The 25,387-nt window shown below is 37.3% G+C and overlaps 1 protein-coding gene across 10 annotated transcripts in view; it reads right to left on the bottom strand.

Moving 5' to 3' along the window:
• The window catches only part of usp54a (ubiquitin specific peptidase 54a), a 276,084-nt gene that overhangs the window by 112,648 nt on the left and 138,049 nt on the right, over positions 1-25,387 (bottom strand). For all 10 annotated transcript variants that reach the window (XM_039768304.1, XM_039768332.1, XM_039768343.1 and 7 more), the window contains exon 3: positions 3,202-3,294. In XM_039768304.1, coding sequence (XP_039624238.1) covers positions 3,202-3,294 — 93 coding nt within the window. The remainder of the gene's footprint in view (positions 1-3,201; positions 3,295-25,387) is intronic.

The raw sequence follows: 25,387 nt of genomic DNA, 5'->3' as shown, positions 1-25,387 counted from the left end.
AGATATTAGGTAAGATTCATTGAACTTATGTATGTAAACACACTGTTTATATAAAGTAAAACAAATATTATTTTAAAGATATCGAGTGTCTCCAATATCACATATGTTACATGTTATGTTACAGCCATTACGATAGACAGGCCACCAGCAATAAATACGTACAATACAAGAAAAATTGTACACAGTAAATGTGTGCACAGTGACACTAAACGTACGTACATGTACCAAGTACTGTAAATGGAAAATTAATTATGGTTACTCACCAACAATGACACAATGACTTGTCCGATAACGATAAGTTTAGTTTTACTGCACAACGCTCTCTTAAAGGAGCCTCTTCAGGCGACTGTGTAGCACCGCCGTTTTTCTTTTTCCGGCAGTCTTCAATCCAAATCCCTAAAGCAGATTCCATCCAGACTACTGCCTTATTACATCCACTTACAACAGATTTTGCACCCTGGTTAAAAGGACACTGCGGCCGTAGATCTTATATTCCTATCCTACTTTTTAAATAAAAAGAGTCGTAGCCTCATTGATGCCGTAATGGCATCCTACAGCGGTGTAGTTTTTCCATCCTTCAACATATTGAAAACGTTTACCTTTTCGGCAATCATTAACATCTTCCGTTGGCGCTTGGGCACGGCCCCTAAAGCAGTAACAGGAGCAGATCGTTTTGGAGCCATAATGAAGGGCTTGACTATGCAAAAAGATAAACACAAAAGAGCAGAAAAGTTAACTCTTTACACAGCGAAACACGTTGATGCTGAATGAGCGAGACAAGACTTCCTGGTTAACGCCGCAGAATCGAATTCGGTGCTCCGTCGCTGAGCCATTCAGCACACAGGAACTTAACTGTGTGCTCTGATTGGTTAGCTTCTCAGCCATCCGCCAATAGCGTCCCTTGCATGAAATCAACTGAGGAAGCATGTACAGGAAGTAAAAAGACACATTGTCCGCAGAACCCGCGAAGCTGCGAAAAATCTGCGTTATATATTTAGATATGCTTACATATAAAATCTGCGATAGAGTGAAGCCGCGAAAGTCGAAGCGCGATATAGCGAGGGATTACTGTATATACTTTACTAGACATTAAACATTCCACTGAAAAAACTTAAAACCTGATGTTTATTCTGGTCAGAAATACTGATTATTAACAATGACAAGCACTTTGAATGAATATACCACCCAGTATTTTTTTATGTTACTTGCGTAGTGAGAGTGGCAGAAAAAAAAAAATACTCTTGTTTTTTCGTGGAGTGATGACATAAAAGTTTCCAATAGAAAGGGACCATTACTGATCAAAACTAGACAAAAATCAAATTCAATTAAAAAGTGCTGGCACATGTGAATGGGCTCCCTGTTATTTCTGGGAGTTTTTTTTATTTTAACAATATTTTAGCAAAATAAAACATTACTCTGTTCTAATATGTTTTGCATGTTGTTGGCATAGAACTAGGCTATTTGAAGTATGGACAATTCCACCAAAGTAATGCAAGATTTATCCATAGACATTTTTGATATTGTTTGCTGTTGTTCAGTGTTGGTCACCACTGGGTCCTGCTCTTATCAGAAACTAGCTGAAATACCCAGTGTTGCCCCGGAGGAAAATAAACTGTTTTTTTTAATTATATGAGAAAAATATTATATAAAAAAATAAAAATAAAAAAAGCACTTTAAAACTTTAAAAATAAATTAAACAATGAACACTCCCTAATGTGCTTGTCTTGAGGTCATCCAGTTGACGCTTGAAGCCAGCCAACTCTATTTAATTTCAAAGGCAACAGGGGCATGGTAGTGCTCAAACATAAAGAATGCTGGTAGTCACCTCCAGTTCGTCCTCTGGTGGTCGTCTGACTGTCAACTGGATGTCGACCAATGAGAAATATGTGTACCAAGTTTCATGAAAATCGCTCCACCGATGCTGCAACATACATACATACATACATATACATTGACTTTTTATACATATAGGTTTCGTTATGTCCTTCTGCCATGAAAACATGACAATGAAATTTTTTTACGGCCATAACTACAAACTACACTGTGTATATATACACGCACACAGTGGTACTTCAGTATACGTCCTTAATCCGTTCCAGATCCTTGGACTTAAGAAATAAAGGGAAAATGATTAATCTGTTCCTATGAAAAAAAATCCTATTGTTATTGGCATATTATACATTGATGGGGTTGTATACAATAATTTAAACACTGCTTAATACTAAAATGCATAAATTAAAAAGCAATTAGATGAAATAAATGAAAATTTAACCTCACTTTACTTTTTAATAACGTCTTTGTTTTTCACAATTGTAGATACCATCATTCTCGGCATACAGTATGCAGCAGCCAAGTCCCGGATACACATGCCCCCTTCATACTTTTCAACAATCAATTCAAATTTACACGAAAAAACACAAAATCACGTGAAAATTCACAGAGAGTTATAGCACGGGTTGTTCACTGAATGCTAGCAACTGGCTTACTGACGCTGGTGGGCAGTTCACTGAAACTTTGGACTTTGATGGCATGTACTTAACCTCTCACTCTAACACACGTACCCTGCTTTCCGGTGTGACATTTTTGTCTACTTCATGCACTGGGCAATTTTAAGAGTAAATTCTATAATTTTTAGCTGACCAGTGTTAGGGACATGGCAACCATGATTTCAAGATATTTCTAATGCATTTTGAGATGTATCAAACTTACCCTGCATGCATTTTAAAATATCTCCATGTAATTCATTTTGAAATGTCAAAATACCTTCCTACAAAATTTCCTATTTATTTAATAGGACTTGCAGTCTATTTTAAGATATCTCAAAATGTGCAGTATGAGACATCTCTAAAAATACTGAAAGTTATTTAGAGATAATGTATCTTGAAATTCACATTTGACATATCTTGTAATGCTCACAAACTTATTTCAGGATATATCCAATTTTGTTTTAAGATCTCTCAAATGCATCTGAAAAACTGTCTGAACATACCGTATCAAACTGACTTACCTTGGGCAATCCATTGCTTTTATAAATGGTGCTGAATCTCCATTCAAACCAAGTAAAACTACTTTGAATATCTTAACACGTGTTGAGGGACAAGAGTACACCTTCATCTTTAAAACTGCAATACCTCTTGAAAGGAGGGGTAATCAAATTATAATAGACAAGATGAAATAGGATTTTTAAAAACAGAAGAGTACCTTCAGTGCACAGAAAATGCAAGAGTCCTCCATGCATTTGTGAGTAGTCAGCTGCCGAAAGCTTCTCCGGAAGATGTCAAGGTGCCAAAGAACCTACAAAAAGAAACCAAAGAAAATAATGAAAAGTTCTTGTTATGCAACAGTCTGTCCATATCAAACATAATGGTGAATATCTACATTTGCTATACTGGTGTAAAACAGTGAATTGGCTAAAGATGCCAGAAAATGTAAATGGAAAACGCCCTTCATTAAACAGTTACTCATTAAAAAAACAAACTATTTTTTTGATAATAACTTTTCTTGATAAAAAGCAATTTACTTTCTTTGACAAGAACAATCCAGCTTATTTTAGAGCAACCTTAAATTGTAGTCCTGTTGTTTAGTCGAGGGCTTATTCATTTGTTCCTAAATATCTGGATTTTTGTGATCCAAAATGTGCATTCTACTGCAGTACTTCTCACAAGACGGTCAGCTGACCACCAGCTCACATTTGCAAACCCTGATTCTTTTGGACATACGCTCAAAAAAGGAAAAAAAAAATTGTGCTGGAGGACAAAAAAATAGACTGCAAGAATATAACACATGGTTTCCAGACTCCAGTTATGTAATGTGACAAGACAAATCCTCACACAAGCAAAGAAAACTAAGATGAAGGGCAAGATTTCTTTAAAAACACACACAAGGCAATTTGTGCTTAGCATGCCTTCTAATTGCCAGAATAAACAGAAAGCTAGCTAACAATCACCTGTATATTAAGGCAGGACTGTTATTTAAAAATGAAAGTAATCTATGTACCAAAGTGGCAAAGTTCAGATTTAAATATCTATAATTTTGCCATTTTTAGAAAGCATTTGCAAGAAATACATCATTCAAAGAAACGAACACTTCCAAAAGATATCTTCTAAAAGATGCACATAATATCTAGCCTTACAAGTAATATAATGAACATATGGAAGCTGACAAATAACTTAACCAGCTCACAACTGATTTTATATACATTCATGGAAGAGATATTTTTTATTAAAATCTGAAAAATGTTACACCATCTGCTCAGATGTTGTTCATATCATGTCAAGAAATGATTAGAACAAGGCAATGCATAAGTTCAGTGATCAACTAAGCAACATCCTACAACTGTAGTTTATTTTATGGTACCCTTGATATGCAAACCACAATTGAAAAGGAAAAAACCTAACAGCAAAGTGTGCACGCTAAAAGATAAATTTTCCTCTACATGAGAAGGCCAGGGCATTTAAGTAAAAAAAAGTTTAGTAGGTACACTACACATTACAGTAATACTACTACTACTAACAATAATAATTATATATTTTATTGATATAATTATACAATAGTATAAGAATTTTAAACTCAAAAGTTAATGTTCTTTCAGAGTAAGACTGTAAATACTAGATTCACTATTTAGAAATTGAGTATTTAATTTATCTCTGAATTCAATGTTCTCTCTGTAAAGGAAGGACTGTTAATGTTTACAGTAAATTACTTCGAATCCAATGTACTACACTGATGGGTACTGGAAGATTCATTTAAAAAATACTAGTAGTGTTTTGTTTAGAGTACTTGAGTATAAAATACAATGTTCCTGTATATACTGTACAAGAACTCCAACATAAAATGAAAAATCATCGTACTGATTTTAAACATTTTTTCAAGCAAGTTTTTAATACATTTTCCATTTCTAGCTCACCACTTTCTACATCATTAAATTTGTGGAGCACTAATTCTTGCAATGCTGGAATACTTGGCTGAAGGCATACCACCATATTCACGGCTTGACAGATAATATTTTCCCTTGGAAATAACGCATGCATAAATCATGAATTTAGAGGCCTAACCCAGGAATGGTGAATGTGAAGTTATGGTTAAGGTGTTATGTGGGTGGCCCCTTGGCCTGGTCCAGCCACTCAGGTCCCCAACAATGAGGATCTTACGAGCTGAATCACCCTCGGAGAAACGCGCCGCATGGCCGTAGTGCCGTAACTGACACTCCCTCACAATGCAGGTAATGTGCCTCATTCGTGACTCTGTGAGCAACCACTCATTCGACACAAAGTCAAACCAATGGTACCCAAGGATTTTCCGGAGAGACACAGCACCAAAGGAGTCCAGTCTTCGTCTCAGGTCACTCACTGGATAGCGTCTCAGGTCACATTCTTACTTGAGAATGGTGCACAACAATGAAAAACAAAGGACTTTGAATTTAGTGGCATCTCCTGCAAATATGATGATATTGTTGCATCCTGTATTTAAAGGCAATCTATATGAAAAGTGCAATCCCTTTCATTTGTGAACTTGTCTTCTAAAAAGCACAGAAAATAATTTTTAGTCTCCACCTCTCTAAAAAGAGTAACCTTATCTAAATAATGCAGAACACTGTGTATAGACTAAACCCCTACATAAAACATCTACTTTATGACATTCATTTTGAAAACATCACAGAATTTTAGAGTGCACATTTCTTGTTCAAGTACTTTCTTTTACACGGCATAGTTTAGTATATGAGAAGACGACTCTTTCTTGAATTTAGCAATTAGCATTACAGTTGTTTTTCCCCCAGTGTGTGTGAAGATGATGTAGCATCACAACAGTTAGCTATAATGAAAAAAACACTACAAAATCACTACAATGCTCTTCAACAGTGTGGGAGAAAATACTAACTTCTTCTCAATCAATTTCTCAAACTGCATTTTTTCATTACACTCAAGAATACATGTGGCCCTCATACAAAGTTAACTATGAATTTCCTGTGAATCTACTTCATAGCATGTTTTAAGCTGTACGAGAAAGTCTACATGAACATGTTGAAAATATGACTCAATGAAGAAAACAAGATAGCTATGAAGTCAACCAGACTTTGAATGCTTTAAGACAGATGCGCTGGCCTAAAAATATATTACCATCAAGAACACACATTACAAGACATTGGCATATCATTAATTATAAAAGAATTTTAGATTTTTACACACTGTATTAATTTCTGAAGTTTTCTGCTTTGATGTATAGATCATAATCACAATATATTAAGTTTATTCCTTTCCGAGAACTCCAACCTGACAAATAACAGATAATTCCTACAAAAATCTTTAGTGTTGAATGTTTACATTGTAAAATCAAATGTAATTAAAAACAATTTGGACATGAGCATCAGTAGGCTTTGTGCCCTAGGAACCAAGTTATCCGAACTATTCTATAAAATTTCAGTAATTATTTACAGCTCTGATGCTGAGCTTTCCGATCATAAAATATGCCATTATGATGGCAGCTGACAAGAATTCATTATTAATTGCAGAATTACGGTATTTGAGGGTTTCTTTAAGAGTGCCTCTTTCTCTTGCATGATTTGGCTCAAAAACTAATCAACACATCATCATCTCATAACAGGCTCAAGTTTCGAGTTTGTGAACTATTTTTCCATCCAGCCGCTTTAGTTCTAGACTTTTCTCAAGAAACTGTGACACAGACAGACACACACACCCCCTTTATCGACATATTGATGTTTTTGGTATCAAGGGACCCTAAAATGTCGAGATCTGCCAAAAACCAGAGATCAAAATTTTTGACGAATCTGAAGCTTTCACTCCCCCATAGACAATAACTTAGGGTCGGGGAGGGCACACACAAAAAAAAAAAGGACACACTTTCTTAAAAAAACAAACAAAAACACTAAAGTTTACTTATAGAGTGCATGAACCAAGACTGACATCTTTGTGTATATATTTTATATCTACACTGAATATCTCTATATATGTATATCTACAAATCTCTCTCTATATGTAATGATTAATGAGCAGCATTATGGTTTCATGCCAGGAAAGACCACCACAGATGCAATGTTTGCTCTGAGGCTGTTGATGGAGAAGTATAGCGAAGGCCAGAAGGAATTGCATTGTCTCTTTGTGGACCCAGAGAAAGCGTAAGACAGGGTCCCTAGAGAGGAGTTGTGGTATTGCATGAGGAAGTCGGGAGTGGCAGAGAAGTAGGTAAGAGTTGTACAGGATATGTAGAGGGAAGTGTGACAGTGGTGAGGTCTGCGGTAGGAGTGACGGATGCATTCAAGGTGGAGGTGGGATTACATCAGGGATCGGCTCGGAGTCCTTTCTCATTTGCAATGGACAGGTTGACAGACAAGATTAGACAGGAGTCCCTGTGGATTATGATGTTTGCTGATAACATTGTGATCTGTAGCGAAAGTAGGGAGCAGGTTGAGAAGACCAAGGAGAGGTGGAGATATGCTCTAGAGAGGAGAGATCATGAAATTCAAGAGGAACAAGACAGAATACATGTGTGTATGTGAGAGGGAGGTCAGTGGAATGGTGAGTATAGAGGGAGTAGAGTTGGCAAAGGTGGATGAGTTTAAATACTTGGTATTTGGGATCAACAGTACGGAGTAATGGGGATTGTGGAAGAGAGGTGAAAAAGAGAGTGCAGGCAGGGTGGAATGGATAGAAAAGAATGTCAGGAGTAATTTGTGACTGACGGGAATCAGCAAGAGTGAAAGGGAAGGTCTAAAGGACAGTAGAGAGACCAGCTATGTTACAGTTATATAAAAATGTTTGGGAACCCCTCTCTGCCTGCATAATTTACTCTACTTTCATCAAAAAGATAACAGTGGTATTGTCTTTCATTTCCTAGGAGCATCGGAGTACTGGTTGTTTTTAGTGAAGCAGTATTTAGTTGTACAAAATTAAATCAAATGTGAAAAACTGGATGTGCAAAAATTTGGGCACCTTGAAATTTTGCTGATTTGAATGCATGTAACTGCTCAATACTGACTACTTGCAACACCAAATTGGTTGGATTAGTTCATTAAGCCTTGAACTACATAGACAAGTGTGTGTAATCATGAGAACAGGTACTTAAGGTGGTCAATTGCAAGTTGTGCTTCCCTTTTGACTCTCCTATGAAGAGTGACAGCATGGAATCCTCAAAGCAACTCTCAAAAGATCTGAAAAAGATTGTTCTGTATCATGGTTTAGGGGGAGGCGACAAAAAGCTATCTCAGAGGTTTAAACTGTCAGTTTCAACTCTAAGGAATGTAATCAGGAAATGGAAGGCCACAGGCACAGTTGCTGTTAAACCCAGGTCTGGCAGGCCAAGAAAAATACAGGAGCGGCATATGCGCAGGATTGTGAGAATGGTTACAGACAACCCACAGATCACCTCCAAAGACCTGCAACAACATCTTGCTGCAGATGATGCATCTGTACATTGTTCTACAATTCAGCGCAATTTGCCCAAAGAACATTTGTATGGCAGTGTGATGAGAAAAAAGCCCTGCTTGTTGTATGCAAATGCTCATTAAAACAAACCAGATTCATTATGGAACAAAGTGCTTGGTTATTTGGTCATAACAAAAAGCGCTTTGCATGGCAGAACATCATAGCATTCCAAGAAAAACACATGCTACCTACTGTCAAATTTGGTGGAGGATCCATCATGCTGTGGGGCTGTGTGGCTAGTTCAGGGACTGGGGCCCTTGTTAAAGTCGAGGGTCGGATGAATTCAACCCAATATCAACAAATTCTTCAGGATAATGTACAAGCATCAGTCACAAAGTTGAAGTTACACAGGGGTTGGATATTCCAACAAGACAATGACCCAAAACACAGTTTAAAAACTACAAAGGCATTCATGCAGAGGGAGAAGTACAATGTTCTTGAATGGCCGTCACAGTCCCCTGACTTGAATATCATCGAAAATCTATGGGATGATTTGAAGCAGGCTGTCCATGCTTGGCAGCCATCAAATTTAACTGAACTGGAGAGATTGTATATGGAAGAATGGCCAAAAATACCGCCATCCAGAATCCAGACACTCATCAAAGGCTATAGGAGGCGTCTAGAGGCTGTTATATTTGCAAAAGGAGGCTCAACTAAGTATTGATGTAATATCTCTGCTGGGGTACCCAAATTTATGCACCTGTCTAATTTTGTTATGATGCATATTGCATATTTTCTGTTAATCCAATAAACAGAATGTCACTGATGAAATACTACTGTTTCCCTAAGGTATGTCATATATTAAAAGTAAGTTGCTACTTTGAAACCTCAGCCAATGATAAACAAAAATCCAAAGAATTAAGAGGGGTTCCCAAACTTTTTCATATGACTGTATATGGGTTGGAGATGGTGGCACTGACCAAAAAACAGGAGACAGAGCTGGAGGTGGAAAAGGTAAAGATGTTAAGATTTGCACTGGGTGTGATGAGGATGGTCAGGATTAGAAATGAGTAGGGCTGCAATGATTAGTCGACGTAATTGACGACATTGACTACAAAAAATCGTCAACACGTCATAAACAGAACCTTCAATAGAGGCTCCAGTCACAAAGAACGAACCATGTTGGTTTTTGTAACTGCAATGCACTACATGAACATCTGGGGGCAGTATCATTTGTTATTGTTTGTCAAGACTGCACACTGTCCTATCAACTATGAAGAACATCTGAGGAGAAGAAGAATATAGAGGAAAATAAACATGGTTGAAATGGCAAGTCGGATAGAGGAGGGGGAAGAAGATGGGGAAAAAATTTGAGACAGAAACTTTCTAGTGTGGGAGCACCTCCCCGTAAAAGAAAAAAAAAAGTTGAATGCAGATTATGCAAAGCGGAGCTTTCTTTTCACGGCAGCACCACCGCGATGCATGAGCATCTGAAGCACAAGCATCCTGGAGCTGTGATGCCACCGTCTGTAGAGAGTTAAGTTTTAGTGAGTAAAGTTAGTGTCACGTGTTAATGCTGATGTTTGTACTATAATGTGTATATCAAGGTTTTGACAATGATAGTTAACCCTTAAACCAACACATACTTGGGGGTTAATGCACCCCATTTTCACACACTGCAAATGAACTCTAAAAACTATATAAAAAAACTAATGCAAAAATATATTATATGTTCAAGGTGCAACTGAAGCCATTGATGAAATTCAGTAAATCACCGAGCCAACTGCACTTGAACTGGCGGCACGCAAACACAAAGAGGTAAACACTGATTATTGCAGGCTTGTCTAGTGCAGAGGCTGAATCCCAGAGACAGCGGTGCTGCAGTTCTGCCGGGGCTGGCAGTGGTCATGAGCTGGCTGCTAAATGAATATACGGCACTGACTGATCAGCTCCGGCGTGCCAGGAAATTTCTCTGTGAAGCAAATATAGCTGGCTGTGGGGTTCAATGAATGTACGTCACCGAATATACTCACCCCCTGCGTGCTGCCAAATTGCACTGAGACACAACTACAGCCGGTTGCAGCATTCAATGAATATACATCGCCGAATATACTTGGCTCCGGCGTGCTGGCAAATTGCACTGAGAAACAATTTTAGCAGATTGTTCAATGAATGTACGTCGTCGTAGCCGCATATACTTTGCTTCAGCATACTTCCAAATTGCACTGGAAACCGACTCTAACGGTTGTGGCGTTCAACGAATGTACTTTTCCGAATATACTCCGGTCTGACGTACTGGCAAATTGCATTGGGAACAGACTATGGCCGGTTCTGGCAGTTTAAGGGTTAAGTGAATATAATTAGAGTTATGTTTGTGAATGTGTTTGAAGCTATAGTAAACGAGTAAATAGGAGTGGCTGAGCCAACCTAGTTTTTTTTCCCCTAGTTTTTTCATATATTTGAGTTCATATGAATAGTGAACCATCACTAACTAATGTTAGGTAACTTGTGTTCTGGAGTATATCAGTAATTAGCTTGTTACATATTATAGTCAGTTATTTTTTTATTTTGGCACAATATAGTACATGATGTGATAAACTACAACACTTTTCCTTCAGAGTGTGATGATTAAAACATCTTTCTCTGTCTGCAAAATCATTCTTGTGTATTCCTGCTACCTCTACTCCCTCTGACCGTCGCTTCTCAGCAGCTGGGAACATTGTCTCAAAGAAAACAGCCAGCCTCACACCAGAGCATGTCGAAATGCTCACGTTCCTGCACTGAAACCAGGAATATATGAACTGAATCTTTTATAACTGTAAACTATTGCTTTATTTTATTTGAATTTAAGCTTTATTTAAACCTTTGGACTTTAAGACACACCGGCGGCCATTTTTGGTTAAGTTAAATGCACTTTTTTTGTTTTAAGACTGTGCACTTTAGTATGTATTGTTTAATTTATTTCTTTTTTATTGTGATGGTAACACTAATATAAAACATCAGATTATTTTCAAATTCATATGTTCCACTGGTTATTTTTATTTGATTATTATTTTAATTTTAATCATGTTAATGCAGAGACATAAGGGTGACATTCACAGGTGGACAGACATGAGCAGATGAGGAAAGACATGCACTGGAGCCCAGAACTGGATGTGCAACCACAGGTCGCAGGCATCAAAGTAGTCAGGCATGAAATAATCGTGACTAATCAAAAAAAAAAATTGAACTATTAGTCGACTACCAAAATAATCATTAGTTGCAGCCCTAGAAATGAGTACATTAGAAGGTCTACTCAGGCTGGATGGTTTGGAGACAAAGTCAGAAAGGCTAGATTGCATTGGTTTGGACATGTGCAGAGGACAGATGCTGGGTCTATGGGGATAAGGATGCTTAGGATAGAGCTGCCAGGCAAGCGGAAAAGAGGAAGGCCTAAAAGAAGGTTTATGGATGTGGTGAGAGAAGACATGTAGGTGAGGGGTGGATAAACATGATCCGCTGTGACAACACCTAATGGGAGCAGCCAAAAGAAGACGTAGTTGTTCACAGACAAAACTTACTCATTCATCAATAAAAATACTCTTTCTTTAGTTAAAATGCTGAAATTTGGCAGGATATGCCTGCAGGTATCTGCTAAGAAAGGTGTTGACATATCAATATTTAGCAGTAAAAAATAAACACCTCATAATATTAAAAATGCTTTGATGAATTTGACTGAAATTGTAACATTATAGAAAAAACAAAATTAGCTGACTCGTTTTTTTTAATTTGTCCATAGTAATACTATACCGAGTACACTACCCAAAGTGCCACATGGCTCTAGGAGAAAACTGACGAGTTATGGATCATTTATAGCTCACGCTCAGAACATGTATGCGCCCGCATCATGGCTGCCACGCGTTCCCAGCGTTCATTTGATGCGTCCTCTGAGCAGGTCCTCAGAAATTAACGCGACGTGTGCGTGAGTTCCAGTACCAGCAAAAAGTAGGGGGGGCGCAGTGTGCTAAAAGTTGGAATGTGATGCCAGAGTCTCCGTTTACTTTCTACATGTAACAGAAAGCTTTGCAGATCCTATGGAGTCGATGTGCGCACTTCGATGTGTGATGAATGGTTCGATGTGGTGAAGCAAAATTCCGACATACAGATGTATTTGTGGTGCTTTTATATTCATGCGTCACATACTGTATTCCCGATTGTAATGGCACAATACATTTTAAAAGTCTCACATACCATCTGTTTTTTTTTTTTTTTGCAACTTCACAACAGCAACATAATGTATAGTCCTGTATTCGAGCCACTGAGGAAAAAAATTAAGGACTTGGTGAAAACATGTATTTTGTGATTAAAGTGGAAATTTTCTTGAAATGTCCATTTTAACCTCGTAGTTTACTTTATCATTGAAGCAGACCGTCATAAACGTCATCCCTGTTTTTAATCGCTAAGGCAAGCAGCAACAGATCACCACACAGAACACATTAAATATATGATATTCCAACTCTCTGCACATTTAGAATCTTTAGATTTATACTTGATATCACTTTCATGATGAAATGCATTAAAGTGTGTATGTTACATTTTACAGATAAATCGTTAAATTTCGTTTAAATAATGAATACTGTTAATAATTACACACATGGGGGTGACACGGGGGCAGAGCGGTAGCACTGCTGTCTCGCAGGGAGTCACGTTGCTGGTATTCCCTGCTTGGATACACATTGTGCTCCAGTTTCCTTCCAAAGATATGCAGATTTGGGTATTTGGTGCCGCTAAAATGATGCTAGTGTATGTGTGGGCTTGTATTCACCTTGCGATGAGCTGAGGCCTCGTCCAGGGATTGTTTCTCAGTCATGCCCAATGCTTGCTGGAAAGGACACATCTCTGGATTAATGGATTTAATCAATAAACAACATTTTCAGAGATATTGTGGTATGGTGTCATCGGAATTTAATGGGTGTTCTAGGCAATTCACAACACAGAGAAGCCAAACCTGTTCTCACTGTGATAATATCTCGCACTGCCACCTGGTGGATTCCTCCAGATTTACGTAAAGTACGCATGTAAGTATAAACAATACAATGCTTGCGTAGCAGAAGCGGCCGCTGCAGCATGCGTCGTGTGAAGTATAACCACGGCCTTAGAGTAGCAACCACTCTTCTGCCTGGTTGAGGCTTGCCAGTGTATGTATATATAAAGGTCTCCTGGAGATAAGCAATGTAGTCAAATATTACCAATGAGCAGTTAGGGGGACTGGCAAGAAAGGAAGGGGAGGTGTCTCAGACAGCAAAAAAAAAAAAAAGGCTGGAATGTGGTAGGAAAGAGAAAGGTTCTGCTAACGAACTATTGTTTCCATGCACATCATATCATTTTCTGAATATGGGGTATGGCTGTATTAGGTTTGGAAATTAAGCATCAAATCGTACAATCTGAGTAAGACAGTTACAAGGTGAAAGATTTTTTTTATAATATAAATGGCAACAATCATGTTTTAATGTATGTATATGAATTATATGCAAAATTCCTCAGCCTATGCTACCACTTGCAAATTGTTAGTTGCATCAGAAACCTTTACAAGTCTATTACAAGTTTACAGAAATAGCAGAATATGTTAGATTTGTGGTAAACAATCAGCCTGTTAAAACACTGTCTTTCATAGGAGCTCTATGTAGAGGTCATTTTGAGGTTTACAAACGCATTATTGTTATTGATCTTACTGAAACTCAAAAACTGGTTATACCAAACATGAAAATCAAATGCATTTTCTTGCTTTCCTAATGTGACCAAATAATGTCAGAAATATACTAATAAAACAGGAAAACCTAAGTGCTGTACTAGATATAGAGACAATATCAGACAAAATCAATTTAAAACAAAATATGCGGCTAAATATGCACAAAAAATGTCCAGACAGCAAATGAGCTGCAGTGGCTACACATACGCAAAAAAAAATCCTGAAATGAAAATATACACAGAAACATCCCAAAGTGAACAGACTTGTAGTTCGTAAATATATATGGGAAAAATCCCCAAAGTAAAAAGATTTAGGGTTGCTAAATATGCCAAACAATATCCAAAAAACATCCAGAAAATCGCTGTTACTAAACACAGATCAAAACATACTGCTATGAGCAGACAAACTTCTGTTTGACATGCAAATCAAAAATTATATTTGCATTGGCTCAAAAATTGCAATGATGGGTTAAGCTATATTTCAAACATTGAATATGAACCTAGTAAAGAAATTGTATAGGGTTCATGAATGTTAAATGTCCATATTGTTATGCATTTATAGCAGGGAAAATAAGTATTGAATGTGTCAACATTTTTCTCAGTAAATATATTTCTAATGGGGCTATTGACATGAAATTTTCACCAGATGTTGGTAACAACCCAAGTAATTCACAAATACAAATAAATCAAAACAAATAAGTTCATAAATTATGTGTAATAAAGTTGAATGACACAGGGAAAAATTATTGAACACATGAAGAAAAGGAGATGCAAAAAGGCATGGAAAGTCAAAAAACTAGCTGAAATGTGTCAGTATTTAGAAAGAAACCCTGCCCCCTATCAGTGCAAATTAGTATCAGCTGGTTTAGTCCTAATTGATGGCCTATAAAAATGTTTCTCATTACCAAAGTGTCACACAAGAATCATCTCATGATAGGAAAAAGCAAAGAGCTCTCTCAAGATCTTTGCAATATTTATTGTTGCAAAACATACTGATAGTATTGGTTTCAGATGTATTTCTAAACTTCTGAATGTTCCAGTGAGCACCGTTGGGGCCATAATCTGGAAGTGGAAAGAAAATCATTTCATCAAACTGGCCACGCATGACCAGGTGCTCCTCGCAAGATTTCTGACAGAGGAGTCAAAAGAATAATCAGAAGAGTTGTCCAAGAGCCAAGGACCACTTGTGGAGAGCTTCAGAAAGACCTGGAATTAGCACACAACCGCCATGGCCTCTATACACGCTCACTCACAGGACTCTACTGCTGAAGAAAAAGCATGCTGAAGCTCGTTTAAAGTTTGCTGTACAACAGTAGGACAAGGAAATGAAATACAGGGAGAATAGAGTCTGGTCAGATGAGACTAAAATTGAACTCTTTGGATGTCGTTCCACACAGCATGTTTGAAGGAGAAATTGCACTGTACATCACCCCAAAAACATCATGGTGTGGGGGTGTTTGTCAGCATATGGTACTGGCAGACTTCATATAATTGAAGGAAGGATGAATGGAGAAATGTTCCAGGAATTACCGGAATGCTGAACATGAAACAAGGATGGATATTTCACTAAGACAATTATCCCACACACACAGCCAAGGAAATTCTCAACTGGTTTCAGAAAAAGAAAATGAAGCTGCCAGAATGGCCCAGTCAATCACCTGATTTGAATCCAACTGAAAATCTATGGAAAGAACTGAAGATCAGAGTTCATAGAAGAGGCCCCCTGAACCTTCAAGATTTGAAGACAGTTTGAGAGAAAGAATGGGCCAAAAATCACACCTGAGCAATGCATGCAACTAGATTCTCCATACAGGAGGCGTCTTGAAGCTGTTATCAACAAAGGCTTTTCTACTAAGTATTAAAAAAATTTCAGCAAGTGTGTTTAACACTTATTTCCTGTGTCATTCAACTTTATTACACGTTACTTAATTTATGGACTTATTTGTTTTGATTTCTGCATATGTGTGGATTACTTGGGTTGTAACCAACATCTGGAAAAATTTTCATGTAAATAGCCCCATTAGAAATATCTTTACTGAGAAAAACGTCAAATTGTTCAATACTTATTTTCCCCACTTTAAATGAACTGATGAACCAACTGAAATATACTGCAAAAGTTGAAAAATCTTTATCACCTTTTGAAGATTTGCTAGGGCCCATTAAAAGATTAGGATTTGGTTTACACCCAGACTCAGAACATTTCCTTAGTGCTATAACGAAATACAGGGGTGGACAAAAAGTAGATTTTTAGTTGTTTGTATGAAAAAAAACACTGCCGGCCTAACATACTCACAACTGTAAACCTACTTTTGAAAAACATTATTATATTGAGGAGGACAAAAGACATCATTTGTTGCAAAAAAAATAACCAAAGGCAATTTCCTTCTAAATTTTTTAAGTACAAGGACAGGTGCATCATCGTCATAGGAAATTTCCCAGGCCAAGATGGGTAATAAGACTAGTTTAGTATAAGTCTTCTCTAAGACTATCAAAAATGGTTTGGCCACAAACATTTTAACAAAAGAAAATAGTTTTAGATTAATGTATAACCAAATAAATGGCATATTCTTTCTTCCTAAATGAAATAAAAGTTGGATTTCTTTGAAATGTAAACATATTTCACTCAACTTTTTTCATACATGCAAAGATCATATTCAATCAGATTTGAAAATTCTGTCTGAGACGTGTAATTATCTGTAATTGCTAATGTCAAAAATATAATTTTGCACCTTAAGTTTAAGTTCTCTGGCCATAATAAGCAGGTATTACAGAAGATAACAACAGTGTGTTGTGCAGGTAATTGATGTTTAGTATCGCCTGAAAAGTTGTGAGGTCACTGCTGTTTTCAGCTAAAATGAAATTAAGATTAATAAGTACTTACAATAAAAATTGTAAAGCTATCTTCACTTTTATATTATTTATTATGATTATTATGTCTTAAAAACCTAAAGTAATTAAATATTAAAGACATTTTACCACTTGTGTTTAAATAAAAAGAAAAATGATTAGCTTAGGATCTGCAATACAGAGGAATCACACATCTTTTTTGCAGGAGAAAAACAACATTAAAGTTAATCCTATTTACGGATGTTACAGAGATTACCCTGTTAAAGAGAAATACCTTAAGACTCAGCATAATTCACATCAAGGCATAATTCACATCAAGGTACCATTCCTTAAGTTATGTACTGTATTTCACCTTACAGGGCAGAAGCATTGTGAAACAGAGGTCTATAAACATTCCTCTCGTCAGTAGACCATACACATGAAGGGAAACCTTAAATATACTTTAAATGAGTCTGAAAATAATTAGAACATTGCCTCCATGAACACCACCTGAAACAGACTATGATCAAGAAATTCAGAGAACACCAACAGTAAGTCACATTCAAGCCACACAACTTCTCTTTTAAACACAACTATGCAGTACAGTAATCCCTCCACGATCGCGGGGGTTGCGTTCCAGAACCCCCAGCGATATGTGAAAATCCGCGAAGTAGAAACCATATGTTTGTATGGTTATTTTTATATATTTTAAGCCCTTATAAACTCTCCCATACTGTTAACATTAAAAGAGCCCTCTAGACATGAAATAACACCCTTTAGTCAAAAGTTTAAACTGTGCTCTATGACAAGACAGAGATGGCAGTTCTTTCTCACAATTAAAAGAATGCAAACATATCTTCTCTTCAAAGGAGTGCCGTCAGGAGCAGAGAATTTCAGAGAGAGAGCGCATGACAGAAAAGCCAACAATCAAAAAATCAATACGTGCTGTTGGGCTTTTAAGTATGCGCACCGCGATAAAGCAGCCGCAAACAAGGGAGCAATGTGAAGGTAGTCTTTTAGCATTTTTTAGAGTAGCGTCCGCATCTTCTAGGCAAACAGCCTCTGTGCAAACAGCCCTTCTGCTCACACCCTCTCCGTCAGGGGCAGAGCATGTCAGAGAGAGTGAGAGAGACCAAGAAAAGCAAACAATCAAGCACCGCTCGGGAAGCACATCGTATATATCACCGAGTTTTATTTAATACGTAATACATGCTCTGATTGGGTAGCTTCGAAGCCATCCGCCAATAGCGTCCCTTGTATGAAATCAACTGGGCAGCATGTACTTTAAACTAAAAGACCCATTGTCCGCAGAAATCCGCGAACCAGCGAAAAATCCGTGATATATATTTAGATATGCTTACATTTAAAATCCGCGATGGAGTGAAGCCGCAAAAGTCGAAGCTCAATATAGCGAGGGATCACTGTACAGATATTAAATAAACTACAAAAGGTGGAAATAACAGAAGGATTAAATGTCAGTACAGTACTAATAAAAAATATTACTTACAAAATATTTATGATATACTCAAAAATCTATAAACATTAACAAAAATCAAGCAAGTTGCCTTGTGACTATTTCAGACTATATAGAAACACCTAAATAAAAACTATTTACATTAAGCACAAAACCAGTCCTCTAATTGAACAGTTGTGGCCACGTTCATTATGCAATAAAATATCCAAAGATACAATGCAACAATGCCAACCAATATTTGCAGCTGTAACATGGGTGAGGTAGAATTTCATGGGTTTAACTGAAGTCTGAGCAGTGGCAGTCAGAACATAATATTGATGGACAAAGTAAACCAAGATCTGAAAGCACGCTTTTTTGATGTGGCTGACCCATTTCCAACAAGGAATTTAACAGCCTGAAGGAGAGAGTTTTAGGTCAAGTATATGGCCCAAGGTAAAGTTTTCTAGAAGCTTTTCAGAACCATTTCATCCTTTTGAATTCTTCCATGTTGAAATCTCAGTCATTGTCCCTACTCTCAAATATCTTGCATAAAATTCTTGACTGATCTGTACTCCCAAAATAAATTGAATTATTTGTTTGGATATCTGGTTCACTTTAGGAAAGTAAGAAAATCCACTCACTCCTTTATAGCTTTTTCTCTGTCTCTCTCTGTTCTGTACTTTGGGAATGGAGTAAATACTTTTTAATGTGACAGTTATATTGCCCCAGAACCTCTCTTACAGTCCAAAGATACCACTGCACGAGCCTGTAATGTCCCATGGTCCAGGTAACAGTTTTCTAATTACGGAGATACATGAGTGGTCCTCCTTTTTATAATAAACAAGTACATGCAACTTTAGATGATGGACAATTCAAGTATTTTGTGATGCCACACAGAACCTACACAACAGCTTTGTCTAAAAGAAGGGTTTATTATTATTGGCGCAGTTAAAGGTGTTTTATGTCTGAAACTGTACCCCATTTTACTTCGGCCATTGCTAGAACCTCTCTTTTTGACTATTTTGGCTATCAAAATCGAGCACTGAAACGGACCAGGGGCCTCATGTATAAACAGTGCGTACGCACAAAAATGTTGTGTAAACCAGTTTCCATGCTCGCGATCTGTAAAACCTAAACTTGATGTAAAGCCACGCAGATTTTCACGGCAGCTAAATGTACGCAAGTTCTCTGCTCGGCCTTGCAAACTGGTGGCATCCAGAGTCAAAGCAGTGTTTTGTTCCAGTGTGGTTTCCATTTCTTTTTTAGATCCACATCCGTGATGCGGCCTTATCAAATACACTGAAATTAACCGTATATTGTTTATTAGTTTAATGCATCTAATTATATTAACCTGTTACAATATAATGGTCCACGGAATGGCCAAACTATTCTAAATACCATAGCTGCTTTAGCGTTGTCTCTCTCAATGCACCACTCAGAGTATTTATCCCACTGTATCTGAGTGTGGAATCATAGCTCTACAGCAGCTGATCAGAAAGAGAATTATCGGTATACAGCATCAAGAACACGCTATTAGAACTGCTCTCATACGACAAACGCTTCAAAACCTTTCCTGTACGGACCTCGCAGTTCAGAAACAGTTTCATCCCAAGAACTATAAATGCACTAAATCAGTCCATCAAGTGCTCCTTTTAGAACTGTTTGTACTTATTAGTATAATTAGCTCACTGTAAACTTGCAAGTTACAATATTGCACAACCTGAGCCACTTTATAAAGCATGAATTTACATATGATGATGATATCATTTTTAAGATGAAATGCATCAAAATATGTTTATTACATTATACAGATAAAATGTTAACATCATTTAAATAATCTATATTGTTAATAATTAAACATGTTAGGACAAGGTGGCGCAGCACTAGCAAGGAGCTGGTGCTCCGTTCAGGGATTGTTCCTATAATAAAAATATACGTTTAATGTCACTGTGCTCTGTACAAAAAATATTTTATAAATCCACTCACATGTATGGGCCAGATTTAGCACAGAGAGGCTCAGCATTTAGAAATGCTAGGCAAGCATTTGAAGAGAGAAAGGGACAACTACGAAAATGGGCATTGTACGATTTCTGTGTGCATGAAATTGAATCCTCTCTTTGCCTTGTTTGGGATGGCATGATTTACCTAAGTAAGTGCCTGCACATGAAGAAAGAGTATAAAGCCTTGGAACATTGCCAAGCACACCGGAAAGCCAGGACAGATGGAAGATAACGTCATCTGATCATGAAAACCCTTCCAGGGCAGCAACGAAAATGGTAGACTGTATACATCGAACTCCTACTTCGGTAACTGTCTTGCCATTTGGATTCTTTTGGTCTGTTATGTTGCATAAATCACCATTAAAGAAAGCCAAGTTATTTTCTCTTATGTGATTTCTTACCGCTGCATCACTATGGGAGAGGTATCGCCTTTTAATATTATATCTATATGGTTTCAGGTTACTTAAGACACCACAATTCCAAAAGAACTTATTCCAACCAGGGAGCTAGCGCTCCGTAGAGGAAAACAGTTCCTGCCTCGCGCTGTATTCTTGCTGGGGCTGCCGCAACACTGGAAGGATAGATTGATGGAATAATTAAACATGTACTACGAAGATATTTCAATATTCCTTAAAAGTTTTGAAGAACCGGCATTCTAAGATAACAGATGGCTTAACATCTATTACAGAGATGGTTGTGTGGTGATTGTTTACTTAGAGAAAGAAAAGGAATGACAGGAATTGGGGGTTAGTATGTTTGAAAGAGTATACATCTCAGTATTTTAAATTATTCAGACAGCTGTAATATCACGAATGTAATGGATTCTGTGTCCTGTCAGAGGAAGAGAAAGCCCGTTTAAGGAGTACTTAGTGATTTATACACATAGAGCACATAGAACACATACAAAACAAAGCATTTAACAAGCTACTTTAGTTATGATGGTATTTAGTCAAATGATTTTAAGATGAGGTTTATGATGTTCTACTTTAATGGCAAAATAAACTATGTGATTAAAGTGGAAATTTCAAGCTTTATTCCCTGTGTCCATATTTTTTTTTCTTTTCTCTGTACCCTAATAAGCTTTCATATGACACTCAGACATTGGGCTACGACTCGCCTTTTCATGGTGACTTTTATAGCTGACAACTTCTTTTTTATTTTGGGCACTGTCCGACTTTGTGATCTTGAGCTCTCAAGTTTCTCCGACACTCTATGTCACTCGATCAACTTCCTTTTGTTGTTTATACCATTATTTAAACCAACAAATAGTACAATTTTCGTTGCCTCCACTTGGTATTCGCTGAAATTCTTCTATTTTTCCCCATGCTTTTCCCATTGCCTTTTCACAGAATGCTGAGCTTAAGGGCTATTTATATTGATTTATATATTCAAAGAGGCATAATTCTGGGAGAAGTTGGGGAGTGGCGGCAGGCCCATGCGTTACTTTTCACACTGACCGGGATTTATATTGCAGAAGAATGTGTAATTTGCCGAAAGCACAGATTTATGCATCTGGATTTTTTTTTGTGCCTACGCACATTTCCGCTTTTGTTCGTACACCATGTTTAGTGTCATTTGACATAATATTTAACATTTGTCCAGAATAAAGTTATAGCATGTGATATATCCAATCTGGGATTCATTGTTGTGTCCTACACCTATTCATAATGCTCAGGAAACTGTGGTGGTTTTCCAGGTAGTTTTTGAAACCCTGACACTTCATGAAAATCCTTCTTAACAACAGGTTAACAACAGCCACCTCTAAAATCCTCATGACAGTGTTCATATCAATAAAGAGTCCACTGAAAGGACTCTTGATAGCCATGTTAGAATGCAGGGATGTGTGTCTCGCAGACAATGACCAGGTAATTGCACTCTCCAAGTTTAAACAATGTTCAGTTATACAACACACTCTGCAATTACTTCTTATGAAAGCAACTTTTAGTCCATAGGACTGTACCTCAATAGCCTCCACCCATCTACAGTACTGGTGGTCTCTACTTAACCAATTCCATGAAAGTCTCAGTGTAATTTGGGCCCCCTGTTCATTGCAGTGGACAGGATAAGATCTTTGGCAGAAAAATGTCCAAATGAGGGCACTACAGCCCATGTACACTTAAAAATGAAGGTGTGCCAAGATACAGAAAGATTACATATGTAAACTTCAAGGTTTTAAACACATCTTAACATGGTGGAGTTTACTACAGCAGTACTGTTATATCAATGAACACTTTAAGATGAACTTATATACTAATCCAGCCATATCCAACAGCTGAAATTTTCATAAACCTTAAGGCTGAGAAGTCTATGATGGCAGTGACTTAAGTCTGGTCTCCCTGGTACCATATGCCTTAGAAACGAGAGCATACACCGGTTCTTTTAATGAACGTTGGTTGGTTTCAAACTCCAGAATGTGTTGCCTGAAGGTTGGAGAGAAGATGATCATCAAAGTAGGCAAACCCAGTTGTTCTTATTGGCACCTTTGTGATATGTTTAATTAAGCACTAAAATGGTGCACAGCATTCTTACTACTAAAGTTATCACAAGGAAATGGTAGCCTATATTAAAGACGCCACTAGTGTTCTTATTTAAGTGTTTTCTAGCTAGCATCCACATTGAAAATATGGTTTACTAAACACAACGTGCCATGTAATGATTTAAGAATCTAATTACATGAGGTACAATTCCAAGTTGGTCTCAAGCAGAAGACAACAGCTCTAGTGTGGCCTCTCTCAGCATTCACATGCTCCTGGATGATCTTCTTTTAATGTAGTAATGTTCTATGCACTCTGTTTCAAGCAGAAATTTCATCAACGCTGTGTACACGATAAAAAACTACATCCATCAACATAAGTTTGTCTGACCAGTTTAATAACAACAGCATAAGATGTACTCGATGTGGCTGGAATGTGAGTTTCTACTCCACAGGACTAGGGGTGGGCGGTATGACCAAAATTCTATATCACGGTATTTTTTTTAAATTATCCCGGTTTCACGGTATTCGACGGTATTTTTTTCCCCATGCATGAGTGGATGTTAACCACATTTTCCACTGCAATTACTGGCTAAGAATAACCTATTCCACTGTCAAGAATATTGTACACTAGCAAAATACCCGCGCTTCGCAGTGGAGAAGTAGTGTGTTAAAGAAGCAAAGAAAAAGAAAAGGAAACATTTTGAAAATAACGTAACCTGATTGTCAATGTAATTGTTTTGTCACTGTTGTGAGTGATGAGTGTTGTTGTCATATATATATATATATATATACTGTATATATATATATATATATATATATATACACACACACACATAAACATATATATATATATACATATCTATACATATACACATATATACATACATATATATCTACATATATACACACATATATACACACACATACATACACACACATATATACACACAAATACTTATAAATATATATATATATACATACATACACACACACATATATATACATATACATACATATCTACATATATACACACACAGCTATTTCAGATCAGTGCAATACGCTGTTTGTTAAAACGGTTGACTCCCGCTCTTACGTGCAATAACAAATCAAATCATTCAGTTGTCTTTGCTCATATGTCATTTTAGAGCTGGACGCCTGGCATCTTTTTTTGGCCACAAGTTCGTTTCTGTTTGGTGTGAGGTTCTGTGTTGTGGAGATTCTCAGGATGGATTGCAGGTGCTCATCAGTGAGGCGACTCCTGTGTGCTGTTTTGTTAGTCTTTATCACTGAGAAGAGCTTCTCACACAGATATGTGCTACCAAACATGCACAAGGTTCGAGCTGCATGTAGACGGACTTTTTTTGTTCTTCAAAGTCACCAAAGCGGCGTGCAAACTCAGTGCGCAGTGCGCTCAGTTTATCAGCAAAGTGCGTATTTGGGAACACCGTAGTGACGACTTGGTTTAACATTACTTGGCAACAGGGAAAGTGGGGCAAGGTGCACTGGTGCATTTGTGTCTCCCATAAAAGCAGCTTCACTTGAAATCACTTTGTGATTGTGCACGGGTTAAAACGTCCGCTGAAGTGTCAGATTCTTATTTAATTATGCTGCTTTCTGTATCTTCTGCATTGCATTCAGGTTACCCTGATGTTTTATCTCATAGTGCCGTCTTAGATTAAATTCTGTAATTACAGCCACATTAGCTCCACAAATGAGACACACGGGTTCAGTAAACATATACTCAGCCTCCCATCGGTTTTTAAAGGCTCTATTTTCAGAATCAACTTTTCTCTTCAGCATCGTGTGAGCTAGCTTCGCAATAACTTGTTCGGCAAGGCGGCTGAAGCACTGCATTATGGGATCTGTAGTTTATTGTGTTACCAGCGCTTCATATACCTGGGCTTTAATAACAATAATACAGTATATAAAATGATCTCGGGCGGATATAATTACACGGGCGGATGTGGCCTGCGCCCTTGAGTTTGACACATATGGACTAAATAGAACTTGAAAAGATATATTTTTCAAATGTGATCGCGCAATTCAAATAGAGTTGACGCAAGACTACAGCCTGCATCCTCCCTCGCTGTTACTTTTTACCGTTCATCTAATGAATACACTGAGTATGGCTTTACCAAAACAATCATTGATGGCGAATAAAGTATCCATTATTCGAGTAGATCGGTATATCGGCATATATATATATATATATATATATATATATATATATATATATATATATATATATATATATATATATATATATATACATATACCCGCGTAAAGAAGTAGTGTAAAAAGCTAAAAAGAAAAGGGAACATGACTGTCAATATACAGTATTTGTTTTGTGAGTGTTACTGAGTGTTGCTGTCATCAAGGATTTGATTATCATTATTTCTTTCAATCAGGTTCGTATTTGTAGGATGTGTTTGTTCAAGTTACATTCCGTGTTTGTCAATCGTTGTAAAGATGACAGGTTTCATTCATCGATTCGTTTCTTACTGCATCAATAAACAGCTCGTCTTCT

The sequence above is a fragment of the Polypterus senegalus genome, chromosome 1 (assembly GCF_016835505.1).
Source record: "Polypterus senegalus isolate Bchr_013 chromosome 1, ASM1683550v1, whole genome shotgun sequence".
NCBI classification, from domain to species: Eukaryota; Metazoa; Chordata; class Cladistia; order Polypteriformes; family Polypteridae; genus Polypterus; species Polypterus senegalus.
This window is presented reverse-complemented; position numbering and strand designations above follow the sequence as displayed.